At 37.9% G+C, this 18,482-nt stretch overlaps 1 protein-coding gene across 2 annotated transcripts in view; it reads left to right on the top strand.

Annotated features, from left to right (window-relative positions):
• Positions 1-18,482, top strand: part of ZZZ3 (zinc finger ZZ-type containing 3) — a 49,585-nt gene that overhangs the window by 17,758 nt on the left and 13,345 nt on the right. For both annotated transcript variants that reach the window (XM_027683266.1, XM_027683265.1), the window contains exons 2-4: positions 2,515-2,664; positions 4,342-5,913; positions 17,808-17,946. In XM_027683266.1, the coding sequence (XP_027539067.1) occupies positions 4,394-5,913; positions 17,808-17,946 (1,659 nt within the window). In that variant the 5' untranslated portion in view covers positions 2,515-2,664; positions 4,342-4,393. The remainder of the gene's footprint in view (positions 1-2,514; positions 2,665-4,341; positions 5,914-17,807; positions 17,947-18,482) is intronic.

Here is an 18,482-nt window from a genome sequence, read left to right as displayed (position 1 = left end):
CCAAGAAGTCTTTTGACTGAACCCCCACCCCCAGTACACAACTTTTTTGTTTTTTGTTTAATGTTGTATGTAATGTTAATTTATCCATCATAAGTTCCACGTATATAAAAAGCTCCACCACAGTTCTAGTAGTGGTTTTTGTTGCTTTGCTGCTTTCAGGTCTTGTTTACACCCCGTGTGTTCATTTATTGACCACTTCTCTCATTGTTTCTTTTCTAGTTTAGGGCCACGTTGACCATACTTTTAACTGTACCCACGTTTCTTCATTCCTTTAAACAACTGGGCTCATATTTCATTCCCAGATAGACAGGATTCATTTTTAGTGGAACCAGAATATGTTGTTTCTTAGCTGATTCTCGCCTTCAAACTTGGAGTTTTTATCACATTATTCCAATGTTCTTCATTAAATGTTGATGTGGCTCCCTGAAGAAGGGCTTAGATCTAAAAGCATCTTTAGTTTCCCTTGCACTCCTTATTCCAGCTCATAAGTAGCTTCTAAAATGAGTGGTGTCCAAAACATTAAATTGCTCTTCCATGGATTTCTGTGCCCTGGAAGATGTGGTTGTTCTGTGTGAAAACAAATCATTGTAATTGGTTATGCAATGTCAAGGAATAATAGTTAATTTTCAAGACAGTTTTTCCAGGGAAACTTTTGGCAAAAATTATTTAATCATTCACTTGATAAGGCCTTGTGAATGTTGTTTTCTGGGTCTTGAGCTGTAATTAAAGTGCAATCATTTCATTGTATCCTGCTTAAAGTTTCCAGTTTTTTAAAATAATTATTCCCTCCCCTCAAACTGCTGCTGAACAAAAAAATCCTGCCTGGGTAGAAGTTCTTTCCCCCGCCTTGGTTTCTCCCCTTGTGATGTTCACACAACCTTTTTGCTGTGTCTAAAATGCTTTTGCTCTCCCCAAAGGCAAACAGGCCCAGCAGGGGTTGTGTCTTCCCTGCTGGGAGTAAAATAAGAACATCAGGAGAGATGAGTTGTACAGATCTGGCAAAACACTGACATTACTATTGCAGCAATTCCTGAAACAACTGAGGAGAATGTTCTTTACTTAGGGACTGGGGAAGTAATTAAAAATTCAGAGATTAGATCTCTTGATTGACTCACTGTTATATTTTGTTTACAGATTTTTTTTCTGTATTTTTTGATTTTTAACAAAGTTGCTGGGCTTTGGTGTTTTTGTTGAGGTGTGTTGTTTGTTCCTTACTTTTGGTATCTCCATGTGTGTCTTTCCAGTCAGTTAAAGGGATCTTTAGGAAAGGCAATAATATGGGTTTTGAGTAACTTGCATTTTCAAGTGGTTTTCCTTGCCTTCTTCTTTTGCCATTCTTTATTTCTCTTATTATCATGGTAGTTCTCTGCTGCTTGTTAAATTAAGAAATCCCACTGAATAATTGAAACCTGCTTTGATTTAGTTATCTACATAATGGAATTTATGATACTTCATGTAACATCACTGTGGAAACCTCTTTTGTTATTGAATTTCACTACAACTAGACTTAATTAATCTCTTTTCTTATTTAGTTTATATTTTGAGCTGGCAACTTAATAGTGAATTCATTTTCTGCTCTTACCGCTCTGAAATCATAACTAGGATGGGAGTAAAGACAGTTTCCAGTTATCTAAATATAAAAACTGTAGAAAGAAAAATGTGGAGGAACCTGCCAGCTTGTGTTTCACATCGTGAGGTGTTTGAATTGTCGAGATGAAAATCAACTCTTTTTTATGAAGTCAACAGAACATGAGGAAAGCTTCAGTACCCACAATTCTTTAGTGATTTATGGTGCCTCCAGAGCAGTGGGTGTTCTGTTACATGGGATTGCTGATGTTTTTTCAAGTCATAGCCATTGGGCACTGACAAAGATGCCCAAACTGGTGACAGCAGAAGGCATTGTCTGACTTTGTGATCTATAGATTTATTTCTGTCTTTCAATATCTGAGTTATTTCATGTTCACTATAAACAGAGTATCCAATATATATATATATTGTTTTCCTTGGATGTGAACTCCAGAAAGCATTTCAGTCCTGTTGTGGAGGAGAAGGTTGTTCAGGGATTTGGAGCCAAGATACGTTCAGAGTTCTGCTCAGTTAATTAAAATTAAAGAGCAGAAATAATTGTTTTTCGCTGTGTATCTAATTACAAAATACATTTGACAATGCATTTCATAACTCATTAGCTGTAATACCTTTCACTGCTTGTTTTCTTGTGTCTCTTCAAATATCTTCTGAGGTTTGAACACATGACTGTTCATTTGCTTACACATTTAGTGTGTGATACAGAGAAATAACTTAGAAACTACCAAGAAAGATGTTTTACATTTGAAACCTAAATTAGTATTTCACATTCTTAATTACTTTATAGCATCCTGTTCTTTCTTTAGGTAGGACACTCCTAAAATTGATAATTTCTTCTTAAAAAAGCTTTTACTCTTTTTATGCCCTGTTGCATTTTTCATTTGCAATGATTTAAGTGTTTTATTGATATCTTTATCTTTCTCTCAACAGTTTTCAAAGTCTTGTTAATGTGATGGCATAAACTAGTAAAGCACTTGGATCACACCATGGATATCAGCAATGGTGATTGATGTTATTTGAGTGGCACAGAGTCTGCTCTATGAAATGCCAGAAGTTTATATTTCTTCTAGCTTTGCAATGGTAAGTTTTTTACAGTTGTACTAAGCAAACAATAACTTTTTATCTTGTCATGTTAAGGTCTGTTTCTTTAGAAAGTCACATACCAGTAAAGGTTTATTCTGACACATGGTTTCTAATGTCTGTTGAGTGCAGGAGTAATTCCTAACCAAAGCATGCATTTGAATTTTGTTTAGTTTATTTTATTGGTATTGATTTGAGGTGTATTGGTTGAGTGTGCTGGTCTTGTGCTGTTCTCTCTTTTCCGTGCCAGGACCACGTGACACTTCAATAGTAGATTTGTGAGAATTTATGTTCTTTTTTTTATCTCCTTTGCTGAAAATGAAAAACACCTCTTGAAACAATTTTCTCCCTTTGTCGTTTTCAGCCTTTCTAAGTAACGTGGGAAAGGTTTGATTCCATATTTAAAATTTTAAGGCTTCACATCCTATGTCAGTGGAACAGGTCTGTATAACCTGGGATTTGGTAGATGAAAAAGGGAAGGGATGGCATTATGCACAAATGTGAATCTGTTCATTAGCATGGCTGTTGTGACAGATCTCTGGTGATGTGCAGTTTGACACTGGAATTTTTAAAGACTAAATGAATAGAAGGGTAAGACTGAACTGATCTCTCTTAAAAATGTTATTTTGAGGTTGTCGAGTACTCTCGCATTTCACCCTGAAATGTGAAGTGCAGACACCCTCTAATGGGGTGTTTGAAACTCAGCTTTGAGTTTGAATTTACTTAAATCTGATGTCGGTGATGATTCATCTCATGGGAAGTTTAAAAGGGGAGGAGACTTGGGAAAGCACCTGATACCTCAGAGGAGATTGCTGAGAGAGCCAGGCTTTTTGTTATAAGTGATGCAAAAATACACCTGGGGATAAGAAAAAAATATTTTCATTATAAATGCAAACACTGGCACAGATTGCCTGGAGAAGTTGTGGAATATCTGTGCTTTTTGAAGACCCAGCTGGTGGACAGTGTCCCCTGTAACTACATCTGAATTCAGTCCTGATGTTCATTTGAACAGCAGGTTGGACAGGGTTTCCTCCCAAGTCCTTTCCAAGTGGAATGATTGTATGATTCTCATTCAGAAATGTTGTTTTATTTCATTTTTACTCTTAATGGCTGTAAGTATTTTTTTACTGGTGCGTGCTCTATTTTTTTAATTCCCTGTTAAATTAGAATTGCAATTCTCATTAATAAGTGATTGGGTTTTGCTTTAAGCAACAAATGAGCAAGCAAATGTGATTTTAATGGTTTACTTCTCAGTGTGTGAAACCATGTAACTGGAAACTGTGGGATATTAAGAATGCAATCTCCTACCTCTTACTTGAACAGATAATAATACCAATACTTTATAACACAGGTACAATACATAAAACCAGTGTATTTTAGTAACTAGAGCCTAAATGGCACATTCCAGCCTTGCATAAGGCATAAATATGAACAACATTCCCACACAAGTACTAAAGCCAGAACAACCACAGATACCAAGTCAGCTACTTTGTAGCTGGGATGGAAAACTTTTTAATGACCTAAAGAAACAGCACAGGAAGAAGTGGTGTGAATACATTGCATGGGCTTGCTCAGTTTTACATTGGTACCTTTGTGACAAAATATTCTTTAGATTTGCTGTGTCCAGAGGTGGTTTTTAAGGATTTTTGTGACTGTTTTGTTTCCATTTTGTTGAAGGTTTTCCAATGAGTGGATCAGGATGAACATACTTTAGGGGACTCGCCATAGTATGGCTGCTTCTCGATCTACTCGTGTGACAAGATCTACAGTGGGTTTAAATGGTTTGGATGAAAACTTTTGTGGTAGAACATTGAGGAACCGGAGCATCGCTCACCCAGAGGAGGTTTCACCCCACCCTCAGATCCGATCCAGGTCACCAAAGAAGAGGCCAGAGTCTGTGCAAACCCAGAAGGGCAGCAACGGGGGGAGAACTGCTGATCTGAAACAGCAGAGCGCTCGGGAATCGTGGGTGAGCCCCAGGAAGAGAGGGCTGTCTGCCTCGGAGAAGGACAATGGTGACAAACAAACTGTGGAAAACAGCGACAAAAAGCCAGCAGAGCCCGTCTCGCCCGTTCTGAAGAGAATTAAGCGCTGCCTGCGCTCCGAGGCACCCAACAGCTCCGAGGAAGACTTGCCTCCCAAGGCTGAGAAGGAGCCATTGGAGCACAAGAGCTTGGTGTCGGACAATGACGCAGCCCCCGCGGGGACTAAGCGAGCTTGCCGCTGTCTTCTACTGGATGATTGTGAGAAAAGGGAAGTTAAAAAGGTGAATGTCTGTGCAGAAGGGTTTAATAACTCTGCAGTCGTCGAAGAGGTTGCAGGTTATCAGACTGTCAATGGAGTCGGTGAGAGAGACTCCAATTCTCTGAACTGTGATGACTGTCAGCTCGATGGGAACACAAAGCAGAACAGTGCTGGTTCCCGCCCGCCCAAGGACAAAACAGTAGCAGAAAATGGAAACTCATTTGCCCCTTCTTCGTTGTTGCTCAACAGCAGCAAAGAGGACAGCGTTGTAGACCATTATGTGCCTTGCACAAACTCCCAAGAACAGGTAAAGTTAGAGGACCACAAAATAATAAATGACTGCTCGCCTGAGGAGCGTGGTGGTCAGGCGTACGAGCCAGCTCCAGGGTCCTTTTCTGAACTCCAGCCATCTTTGTTAAGGGATTCGGAGGAGGAGGTGGATGTTGTAGGAGATAGTAGTGCCTCTAAGGAACAGTGTGCTGAAAACACCAATAGCAACCCCAGTGCTCATCATGACAGTGCATCAATCTCAGGGGAACCTGAAGCACATCCTTCAGTGCTGAACTGTGTCCCAGCCCCGGCGACGTCGATGTTGGAACTCCAAGAACACAGATACACGCTGAGAACTTCCCCCCGAAGGGCTGCCCCTGCCAGAAGCAGCCCCACTAAAAATAACTCCCCCTGTAGAGAAAACGGACAGGTGGAGGAGAATAACCTTAGTCCTACTGAAAAGAGTGTCCCTGTAGGTATTAATAATAATAATAATATCAATGGATCTCCCAAAAAGTCCGAAGAAATTAAACAGAACGAAAAAGAGAGGAATTGTAATGCGGGGGATCATGGGAGTGATGGACTAAGAAAGCCACTTTCTGAGACTAGGCTTGTTGCTGGATATGTTCCATCTGCCAAAGAGAGTGCCAACATCCACACTGCAGAGGAGGATGAGGAAGAGCCTGATGTGTATTACTTTGAATCAGATCATGTGGCATTGAAACACAACAAAGAGTATGTGTAACTATGGTAACCATGAATTCTGCTTTTGTTTCTTACCAAAAATATATATATATAAATCATTAAGTATTTAAAGTCCTTCCACAAAAATTTAAGTGCTTTATTATAATTTTCGTGCTCTTCAGTCTTCATTTTTCTTCCTTGTTTCTACCTCAAACGAAATTAAACTCTATTTAATATGCAGTGTGGTACAGCAATGTGGTTTATACATTTCTAGCAATAGGAATTCTTAAGCCAGAACTTGTTTTTTTTGGGGGGAGGTTTTTGTTTGTTTAAAAATGCATCTGTTATCTCTTTTCTCTTAAAAACTAACTGGAAAGAAAACCAAAGGTATAATAACCTTTAATTAGATTTCAGTGATTTATCAGCAATATTTATCCAATAGGCACTGCAGATACAGCTGATGCAATTAGCATTCTGCTGTACATAGAATTTAAGGTTGGATACTTTCTTAAGAGTGTCATGAGAAAGAGTCATCATTATTGTGTTAAGGAAAATTAATTGATCAAATGCAGCAATTCCAGAACTTTATCCAGAGTAAATTATGTCTGCATTGCTACTTATATTGGTTAAATGTAAATATGGACGTGTTCAAATTATTATTATTATATTATGCAGATGATGTTCAGTTTGCTTCATGTGAAGAGTTGAGCCATTGGTGGTAGTTTCTGTGAATGATCCCAGCACAGTTCCTGTGGATATGGGGCACAAGGCACAGAGGATTGTTTAATCCAGCACGACTGGGTTTTTGATATTAGAGTTGCATTATTTTTATAATGAAGTCTTGTTCGGTCTTGGATCTGAATAAATCATTTTAATCAGAAAATTTGCAATTTGAGCATGGTTTAGACAAACTAGGATTTCAAAATAACAAGCAAATATCTGCAGCTTCAGCCATCAGTCCAAAGTGGACACTGTCCCTGGTAGATAGAAAACAGATTATTGTTCCCTAAATTATAAATGGGAAAATTGGACTGTTGTCTTTTGACTTCTTTGGATGGTTTTATGTCTGTATGTAATGTGACTGTCTCTGATGTTAGCACACAGATACAGGAGCAACGGGGGATTTTTTGTATTTATTAGGAAAAAAATTGCAGAGATCCCATCAGGCAGTTTTAGCAGAATTAGGCAGATGCAAAGAATTCCAGGGTGCTGTTCATGTAGGTTTAACTTAAAGCAAAGGCTGTGCCCTTTGCTGGGGTGTTTCTGGCTGAGCAGAGTATTGCTGGTGTTCTGTTCATCAGAGCTTCACACACTGCTCAGCTTTGCTTTTCCTGCCCTTCCTCAGTTTGGGGTCACAATGGTTGATTTTTTCCTCTGGTTTATATCTCTGTTCTCTCTTAAAAGCCAATTCAGAGAGACATTAGCATCTTGTCTAGCTCCAGGAAGGCATTAGTATCATTCTTTGAATGTGCCACAGAAGAAAAAAAAAAATCTATATTGCTGTGTGTCATAGAAGCAATTTGATACAGCTGCAAACTTACATTATTCCTTGTTACATTACGTGGCTTGATGACATAAATACACATTGATACAGCTGTTTGCACTCTCCAAGAAATTATTGTGACATTGATAGAATATGAATATCCCAAAACCTTCAAGAGCTGTTGATAAGACTTGCTACAAGGAGAACAACTCAGTGTATATTGTAGTATTTCTGTACAAATTTCGGTGCTTTTTGAATCCTGACGTGTTCGAACAACATTCATGTATTAATATTTCTGGGAAAACTGGATTATATAATGGCAAAAATAATCATCACAGATTACAGAATATTATTATTCAGAGAGAAGGCTGAAATGATGGATGTTCCCACAACCTCTCTATTAAAATAGATCTCTCCTACAAAGACAGATATGAGATCTCTAAACAGAAATTTGACCACAACACAGACATTCTTGTAGATAATAACAGACTGATCTGGGGGGTTGTATGGTTGTAAAGTATTGCTAATGATAATTTTGCACATAATTGGAATTTTTGTGTATTGTAATTCCTCTCAGAGAAATATGGTTTGGTGCATATTTGAGAATTTTGCTTCTGTGTTCTGGCTCAGAACCGTTTGCATTTTTCTCTTGAGACGCTTTCATCAAGACTGAACTTGTAGATTTAAATCTTCCACTGCTGAATTTTATATGCTGTGCTCAGTATTTTGCATATGTCTTTCCTCAGGAGTTTCTCATGTCTCTTTGCTGTATCTTTTTATAGTGTAATTCTTTCTCATTCTGCTGTAGCTTACTTTAATTTTCTATCTTGTTCACTGTTTTATTCTCAGTACTTTTTCCCCTTTGCCCAATGTTTCATTTAGTGCCCTTTTTTCTTTTTTTTTTTTTTCCCTTCTTCCTCTCTCCTTGCTTTGGAGATTTGCAATGCTTGGTAGCTATTAGGTTGCACAAGGGGAGAAATCTCAAAATCTCAGTTTGACTTTTGTCTCTGGGTTCTAGATGAAAATGTACTTGAGGAATTGTGTTTTCACCTCCATATAATGTGTTATACAGTGAATTTTTGGGATTCTGTAAAGTGCAGTTGGCTTTACAGGAACCACTTAGACCTGTGGGTGAGATCAATAAAACACAAGAATTAGATACAAGCAGTTGCCTCCAGGCATTTAATTGCAGGAGTTAAGACCTTGTGTTTGCTCAGCAGATGGGTATTTTCATGTCTCTTTATTACTTGATAGTATTAAAAATCATAATAGCTGCACTGGCATTTAAAGTGAAGACAGATTAAATGGAAGATTTTAATAATACACCTCTGAAAAGCCAGTCTTGTGAATTCTTCCCTGGGATGGGTTGTGTTGTTGCAGAGACCCTGTAGGATCCTACAATCAGATTTAATATACACTTGACAGTTCACAGGAATGCTGTTTGTCTTTTGATCCACTTTTAATACTGTATAAATGTAAGAAAAAAGAATTTGTGACATTTCCTGTGGTGTAGGTTTTGTATTTTATTCACTCACAGATTTTCTCCTGAAGAATCAGATTAAACAATTCTGCATAAAAGTTCATCTGACTGCTCTTGACTTGTCAGGATAGGGTTTGGTGCCCCTTGCAGTACCAGTTATTCAAGAGCTGCCTTAAACAGAATATTCTTGAGGTGTAACTGTTCTGTAATCCTATTCCTAAATTTCCAATTCTCTAATCTCATTTTACCTGCACCACATTTTTTCCTTGAGTGGAAAAGACAAAGTGTCCACGTCTCCCTTCATATATTTTGGCTAATAATAATAATAATAATATTATATCAGTTTTGTGAATTATCCCCATATATTCAGCTGTATGTCTCAGAATTAAGGTAAAATTGTTCACCCAGTAGGGATTTATGTTAATCTGTAAATCAGATACTCCTGACATTCCTTTGTAACCATGTCATGGAGCTGTGAACAGCTAATTCTTCATTTTCCTGAGACACACAGTTTTAGTCTGTGGGGACTTTTGTTTCTGACTTTTTTCATCTTAAGGAAGAAAGGGAATTGGTGTAAATCAAGTGAATACTTTTTGTAGTAGAAGATTTAATACCTCTGAGTAGTTTATAGACTAACATCAGTATAGAAGAATTGATGAGTATACATTTTCAGTGGTGAAGCAAAATAGAAGTTAATAATTAAAAAAATGCATGTATGCCATATGTATTAGATTACAATGTGTTTTAATTCATCCTTATTTCACAAAAGTGGTGTGGCATACAGTGATATTTTTCTTAAACTACCTATTCCTGTAAAACTAAAACATATGGAAAATTGGTGTTTTTTTCAGACGGTAGTTTCTACAGTCTGGTAGATTGGTCTGTGTTCTAAGTGAGGAACAAAAAATAAAAGTGTCTTTAGGTAAAGTCATGTAGAAGTTGAATGCTGCAGCTGCTTGATCTGCAAAATAGAGATGTAATGGAAATCAATTAGAAACTTGTAATGTGAGTTTCTGATCAACTCCAGTTTGGTTTTGCAGGTAATTGTGTTATTAAAATGTGATATTGTAACAGGCATGTGACCACATTTATTGTTGAAATCCTCATATTTTACTACAGCTTAAAATATGAAGTATATTGAGATTTTTTTACTGCGAGCAGTACTTTATTATAATTTCTGTCTATAAATACTTGTCAGTGGAAAAGTTACGTGACACAACATTTTTGCAGGACTGTAGATTAAGGTCTAGCTAAAAGTATTGTATAATCATAGAATCATGTCTTATAATCACATAAACTATCCAATAAACACCAGAGCTCTTACTTTGCAGGAGATAATGCCTCGGGCACGTGCTGCATCAGCTCTTCCCTCCCTGCACACTCTGGGAGCCTTTCAATGGCAAGAGCATTTGTCAGATGGGTTTTTGTTTCTCTGAACCCCAGTCCTGGGGAACAGCACCAGCAGACCCTGCAACCCTCACTTAAAGTGGAAAGCAAGGCTTGATTTCTCTTGGATTTGTGTCCATTACCCCTGGAATTCTCTCCTGCTTTGCCTGTTTTTGTGCCTCCGCTCCCACCTCCCCGAGTCCCCTGTTGCAGCAATTCCAGCCCTGGCAGAGAGAGTGGGAATTCTCCAGCACAGGGATGCTTTTCCCTGGTGGCTGCCTTGGTGCAACACCTCTGGATGTGTGGGCTGATGGATTGATTGTGGAATGGGAAGAGGAACAGTTGCATTCTGCTGGCTTTCTCTCCTAGAGACAGTGCTCGTGGTATCTGCCCTTTCCAAGCTACCAGTTTTTGGAGGAATTCACTTGTCGTTCCCACTTGGATCAAAAATCACGGAAGCAGAAAATACACAATTATAAAAAAAAAACAAACCTACTACCACCACCCCTAAAATTACTATTTTAATGCAGAAGAATGTAAAAAGTTAATTTTCTGCCTGTTCATTTGGAAATACTTACCATTTCTAAGGCTCCTTATTAGTAAATTCATCTAAACTGGAAAATTAAGTATCAGTATATAATAAAAGTGGTTTTGAGGTGTAGGAAGTACCAGTTGGAAACAAATATCAAATGCAATGCAATCATGCAATGCAACAAATATCAAATGCAATAACAAATATCGGAACCAAGTGGAAATTCTTGGTCCTGATTTTAAAAAAAAGGGGAGAAAACTAAGAAAAGATTGGGCAGTAACGTATTGACCCAGCACTGCTGTGTGGAGAGTAAAGCTCTGGCTGTGGTTTTGGCTGCACACATAAGGAACACTTAAAAGCAGCAGTAAAATGTGGTTATACCAACTATATCAGTGTAAAGCACAAGGAATAAATTATGTCACCATAATTCCCTGTTTGGAAGGGGTGAACAAGTGTTTCACTAAAATATTAATAAGCATAACGAGGCCACCAAGAAAATGAGAAGATGCTGTTTGTGCCCTGTGTATGTACCTTTACTTGCCAGTTTTTAACTAAACCAGCTTGAAATTACCCCATTACTGGCTTCAGTAGGAAATATCCTACTTTTTGGTTTCCTTTGAGCTTTGTTGGTGGCAGGAATAACCAGGTGGTTTGTAATTTCTCATTATTGCACACCTTTATTTGGCTTTGGATAGTTCAAGGTGAAAATATTGCTGTTGTTTTCTCTAACAGCCTTTGAAAGTTTTGTGCTTCCTGAGCCAAGGACCAGCTGTGTCCATGGTTTATTATAGTGAGTAGTAATAAAAATACACATTTACTAATTTTCTTCCTTATTTCTACCTTTTCTGCCCCTTTTTTAGCCAAAGAATATTGAGTGAATGATGCTTTGTGTTGCTGTTAGAACATTCATCTACTCGTGATTGTACATAATATTCTTGTAGTTCAGTTCCTTGAGGGGAACATGTTAATTTGTTCCTGTGGCAAGAACATGCACCTAAATAATTGGGCACGTGTGTGTCTTTCTTGGGTGAGAACCTGCAAAATCTGATGTAGAGTGAGTTGAAGGAGTTCAATGATCAGTGTTGTGAACTGTCTCTGATTTCTTATTCTCAGAGGATTTCTGTACAGTTGGGTCAGAAGCCCCTTCTGAAGGGTTGCTTTCCCCAACAGCTTTTTGGAGAAGAATATATAAGTGTGTGTTCTGGAGGAATCTGTGTGATATATTCCCTCTGCAAAGGAATTGGGACCATTCCCATTAGAGATGATGAGGAGAAGAAGTCCAGGATGTGCTGTCAGTCTGTCTGTCTGTGCCCCTTGGGAAGGGAACAATTTTACTGCCATTATCTCATGTAAATCCAAGCCTTGAAAACAGAGGAATGACAGGGACCTGTTTCTTTTTCCCTGCTAAGTCCTGCAGACAAATACTTTGGAAAGTGCTGTCAGGGGAAGATCAAAGGGCTGTATTATAAAATGTATTAACTGAGGGAGGACTGGTGGATGCTGTTTTGTTGACAAGACTGAAACAAGTTCCACGTTTGTTTAGAGGCACAGAGACCTAATTGCTGCTAAAAATTCTGAAAACCTGCTGGAAATGTAGATATTTGCTGAAGGTACTTTTGTACAGCTGATACTGAATCCTGCTGAGGGTGTTGGACAGCTCTTGATAAGAATGAAAACCATAGAAATTTGTGAGAGGGTGTTCTGCTTGTGGGGAAGAGTTAGGAATTTAAGAAAGAAGGGGGACATCACGGGCTCATAACCAATGAAATACTGTTCAGGTCCTTGAAATATGAAGTCTGAAGCTGTGAAAGTTAGAATTGGAATGGAAAATGGTTCTTTTGCATCCAGATGAAACACTGCAGTGGGATTTTTTGTTTTGCTTTAGGATTTGTTGGCTTCTTAAAAATGTCCTTTAGAAAAATGTGCTTTTTGGCTCGATTCTGTTTCTGTTTTAAATAGGTGTGAGGATGGCAGGCAGAAATAGTGATTTGTGTTCTGTTCCTTGGAGAAGCCACCTAATGTACACTTCAGTTGTTTAATGTATAAAATGGAGATGCAGTTCAATTATTTACTTACCTTTGAAGTATTTTAAAAGGTCTGAAGCACGAATACTAAATGTGGGTAGTGAAAGTCCAGTGAATGACAGTGTGTGTAAGGAGGTTAAGCCAGAGTAGGAAGCAATTCCATGATGAGTTGTAGAAATGGCTGTAAGGAGATTATCTTGGTCAGTGTCTGAGCTTTAGGTAAGTACAAACCTGCCATATGCTGCTTTCTCCAGGCAAAGGTGCTTTTCTGGGTCCTCCCAGGGGTCGAGGTGTGTATTATTATTACTGATTATGCCCTTAAACTCTGCTCTGTTTCTAAAGGGAGATCAAAGAAGGGCCACTCTGCATCCCCCCAGTCCAGCACTGAATCCCAGCCCCTTCCACAGTGAAATTAGAGATTTTTTTTAAATCTCAGATGAGTAGCAGAGTAATTTGCAAGAAACTTTCATGTCAAAATTACTATATGGTCACCCTGGCAAAGACTTCAGGCCAACCTTAAAAGCTGAGAGCGTTTTCTGTTACTTGTGAACACAAACAAAACCCAAACAAAAAATCCCATTTCTTCTTTGGAATGACAGGGTTGTGTTTGATGTGACTCCCCACATTTCTCCAGGGAGCCAGTCCCTCCAACTACAGCTGCCTTGGGTAACTTGGAAATTCTCAATGCAATTAATGTTTCCCTTTTCCTACAATAATTTACGGTTTTATGTTTAATATCCAACACTTTCTTGTCTTAGGATCCAATAAGGGAATTTTTTTTCCTGAATTGCTGTTATTAAACCATAATGCAGAGTAATAAATGACTTGGGTGTTGGAGAGCAGGTTGTAATCTGTACTTTGCTGGAGTGCCAGCAGATGGCAATGAAACAAAGACTTGCTCAAATGTGACTGATACAGACGGGTTTGGTGTCTCAGCTCTTGGAAATACAAATTAACAAGGTTTTTCCTACATATATTTTAGCCATGTTTTATTATGAGACATGTAAAACATGTCCTTCATGTAAAACAATTCCTACCTGCACAGCAACTAATCAATATTTCTAAATTATGGTACACATATTTTTACTGTCAAAGCCCTCAAATTGATGATACTACACATCTTCCCATAGTGTGAACTGTATAACTGTACAAGTGCACTTAGTTTTAGGAGTGGGAATTGGTGACCACCAGCTGCACAGCATTTTATAAGTCAAGAGGATAAATCACTTCATTTAGGCATCAAAGTACTTTTCTTTGTGAGTTACTATATGATGTGAGGCAAGTAAGTTGCTAAAGTAATTTTAAGTGAGTTTGTCTTCTGATATTGATTTTGAATTGATTTTGGTTTTTTTCTTGGTGTGAATGTAATCAACAGCCACTTTATGCCATCCACTAATTTAAATTAGCTACCTAAACGTTAAAAATCTTCATTTTGTAGTGTCAGTTTCTCACATCACTCATTTGATTAAGGTTTGAAGTACAGCACGGTCTTCTCTTCAAGGGAAAGGAAACCTTCAGAAAGCAGGGAGGGACTGGCTTCTGACACTTGAATAACCATTATTGTAATACTGTAATAATAATTTATTTAAAAATGCTGAATTATGTGTCCCCTTTTACAGGCTAATGTCCAGTCACTTAGTATAAAAAATAAGAGTAAATCTAAGAGATTTACTCTTAGTAAATAAGAGGAAATCAAGAGAGGAGGCTGCTGTGCCCTAATCTCTGCTAGAACGAGGGGCATGGGAATGAATGGGGGAATAACAAATTGCTGATGGCAGGACTGGCAGAAATCTGGCTCTGCTCTGTGATAATTATTTCATGGAACAATCCAAAAGAGTGGAGTGGTTACCACTGCAAAAGAAAAACAGGACCAGCAGGAATTGCTGCTGATCAGAATCAATCTGTAAGAAGTAACTTTCCTTCTTTAAATATCAGTCCCTCAAAAACCCACTTTAATCAAGGTTTTTCAGCATAGAGATACCGGAGCTGTTTCTGTGCTAAACTGAATGATTCAAGTGTTCATCCAGAAGATTCCTGACAATTAACATAATTTAAGAAAAATTACAAGAGTGTTTCAGTACCAGGATTGTGGAAACACAAGAATTCCATTCTCCGGAGCGAAAGTTTTCCTGCAAAGAAAAACTGCCCCGGGATTTTTATGTGCCAGCAAGTTCTTATTTATTTATTTAGCCCTGAGGGAAAGTGTGACTTAGTCAGTGTAGGAGACATGGCTGTGAGGTTACTCAAGTTATGCATTTTTAGTTGTATGTATTTAGTTGTATGTAGTTGTATGAGTTTGTTTTGTTTTGGGAAAGGATGTGAAAATAATAATTTTTATTGGTAATTACTGACAGACCTTTCAGAGCAAGTGATGGAACTGTAGCTGGATGATTTAGAGCTGATTGCTCTTTGCCTCATTGAAAGGTGGAGCCAGTTTTGCAGGATCTGGTTACTTTACCTTTATTAAACTTTGAATTTTGGAGAATTTTAACACAGCTGCAGGAGGTGGTTTGAATCAGAACTGTGCTTACTTACAAAGAACCTGGAAAGATGGGTAGTAAAATCGTTAGCTGGCTTTTTTTTCCCTTTTTTTTTTTTTTTAAATAATCCTGGAAATCATTTACATGGTGTGTTTTGTGTAGGAACATTATGTTAACATTTGACACTTAAGGGGCCAGAACAGACAGAGGCTTCAAGGAAGTGCTCAATGTGTGTGTTGCTGCTTTTTCAGAGAGATATTTGGCTTTATTACAGTCAGGGAGGGCCAGAGAGCCTGTACCAACCTGCAGAAACAGGATTGCTTTGAAACTTAAGCTGCACAGCCATGGAGTGCTCTCAAAAGTCATGGTGGAGTTGAAAAGCAGGGCAGTGGGTCAGGAGTAGAATTTTCATTTTTTTCCCTCAGACCCCAAAATGCACATTTTTGTGTATTTCAGTACTTCTGATAATGGTTTGATTAAATTGCACCTTATGCCTGGGCTTCAGGATGTATTAATCTGTAAAAACTGAGCATGGAAGTTAAAGTAAATAGCTCCAAGTTAATCCACCTCTTAGCAGAGGTATAAAACAGTGCTGCTGGGAGATGTTTCTGTAGGAACAGTTTGCTCAAAAACCCCTTTTCTCTCTTGAATTATTTCGCTGTCCTGCTGCTCTGTAGCCACAGATCAACATCACGTGTCATGTTTTTAAATGATCCCAACATTCTTGTATTTTTGCTTATTTCCATGAAGACCAGTGGGGTCACATGAGTGTTCTAATGAGGGAAGTCACTGGAGTTCAATCTTCTTGTTTTGTTGTTATTTCTCCCCAAATGTAAACTCATTTCTTTCCATTCAGAGTAAATTATTTAAGGCCACCTCCTAAAGATGATTTCATCCCTTACTTTACACATGTGAATCATTCAATTATCCCTTCATTTAAATCTCCAGCATTTGGTTGCTTTTTTTCCCTTCTGTATGTTTTAATATTTTAAATGAAATTCTATTATTTTCTTTCTATTTCATTTAGAAAAGCAATCACTTAAATACAGTTTGAATAAATAAGGTAAAACAGCTCAAGAAAAGAATGTTAAATAAATACCTGCCTTTTTCTTAGATGCAAATTTGTGCACATTGCTGAGCTCTGTTACCATGACTGTGTTAACCTGAGTTTTGGCACCTGCTGATGGAACCAGGCTGTCTGTGGTCCAGGTTCAAATATTAATGGCCTATTTAATATAAGTAGTAATAAATTTATAACAGAATTGTGTCCTACTGTTTTTAAACCAGCTCATTATTTTAGTTACAAACTTCAGAAAGTGTAGCGATATTTTATGGTTTCAAACATTACATTTGAGTGGAAAGAAAATGACCCTTTTTCATGGTGTCTAGGCAGAAACTTAAATATTTGAAGGTACAAAGCCTGTGTTGGCTTGAGGTTGTTTAATTCACTTACACCCTTACCCAATTAATAGTGCAGTCCATTGGAAAACTTGCATTAGCTCAGTAACCTCTGGATCTTTTCTGTCCTACACATGGAATTCACTGTGCTGGGCTTGTCTTGGCTTTAGAAATAAGGGAATAGAAAGAAAGCTTATGAAATACTGTAGCAGTCAATAGCACTTGCCTGATTTTAGTATGTGTTAGGTTGTATTTTGTGCTGGGCTAAATTACAGCTGTAATATTAAATGTCAGAAAACGTTTTCCTGAAAAAAAAGTCGATACATAATAATTTGCAACAGCAGGGACCGTGGGTAAGGACGTGATGTCAGAAATGGGCAGCTGTGACTTTAGAGCTAATAAAGAGCATTAAATGTTTTTTAAAGGCTGTGTTAAAATATGTGATCTCCTGTCTCTGAGTCAGCTTCATCCAAATCAGTTTGGGGTGCAGGTACCACAGTCACAGAGGGATGCTCAAAAGTGTCTGTTAAATAGTCCAAATGTGTGAATCTGGGATGGCAGCTTTGAGGGGACACCAACATTTTCATTTCACTTCTGTATTCTTAGAGGAATCTGTTTTCTATGTGTTTATTTTGCAAATTACTCATTCCTTGGTTTATTGTTACCTTTCATAAATGAGTCTTGTATTCTGCTCTACAAAATGCTGAGATACAGTTTCCAACCCATTCCTGTCCAGCCTGTGTGTGGTTGAGCAAAATGTTAAAGTTCTGTGGTAGAGTAATTTTTATTGGGGCGGAAGGAAGCTGATAGTGAAGTGGAAGAGAAATCAGGTCATTTTTTGGGTGGTATTTTTAACTTTGTAAGCAAAGCTTGTTGAGAATATGACTAGAGGTTGTCCCTGATGCCACATTGCTTTAGCCAGGACAGGATTTACATTTAAAGGACATCACTGGAGAGTTGAATTCTTTTTTCTTTACGGGTTTCTATTTCACCTTCTACTTCAAACATATTTGATATATTTTTAACATAATTCAGTAAAAATGTCAATGAAATGTTTCAGCTAAGCTGTGCAATCTGGGAGTAGCTAACCATGGCCAGTGTTGAGCTGGGGGGTCGCTGTGAAAGGCACCATCAAGTGAGATGTTTTCCTTTGTCTCTGTAGTTATCAGAGACTGTTACAGACGATTGCTGTACTCGAGGCTCAACGGACTCAAGCAGTTCAAGACCTTGAAAGTTTAGGCAGACACCAGAGAGAAGCACTGAAAGATCCTATTGGATTTGTGGAAAGACTCCAGAAGAAGGTATTTCTATGGGCTTTTCCTAAGTCTTACTTGGAATTTTTTTTTTTTAATAACTAGTAATTTGTCATCCGTAGAAGTCGGAGCATAGGTGTATTCTTGCATAAAAATTATGAGTTTAAAGTCTTCTATCTGCTGAACAGCAATAGCCCTTTGATTTCTTCTTAGATCTGTAAGTCTAGGTCTTCAATGATTTTATTAGATACACTTTCTTTCTCTTTTTTGGGTACGTAGAAACGTGATTTTTAAATTTCTTAATCGTAACGTAGATATTTTAAGACAACCTGAAATCTGCAGGTGACTGGGAATTATCAGGTCAAAAATTCCTGATTTTTCTCATGTGAGAAATGAAATGTGCTTTGAGTGAAGTTGGTAGGGTGTTTCTTAAAGAGCAGGAAATGTAGTTCATAGCCTAAACCCCAAAGGAACACTAGAAAACATTACAGACGACAGAATATTTGTCTGGGAGAGGAGAATTCAGTTTGATAAGGAAACATTTTGTTTTGAAGCTTTAAAAAAACCTCCTGTAGTAACAGGAA

Source organism: Neopelma chrysocephalum, unplaced genomic scaffold (assembly GCF_003984885.1).
Source record: "Neopelma chrysocephalum unplaced genomic scaffold, ASM398488v2 Primary Assembly neopelma1_64, whole genome shotgun sequence".
In the NCBI taxonomy this organism is placed as follows: domain Eukaryota; kingdom Metazoa; phylum Chordata; class Aves; order Passeriformes; family Pipridae; genus Neopelma; species Neopelma chrysocephalum.
This window is presented reverse-complemented; position numbering and strand designations above follow the sequence as displayed.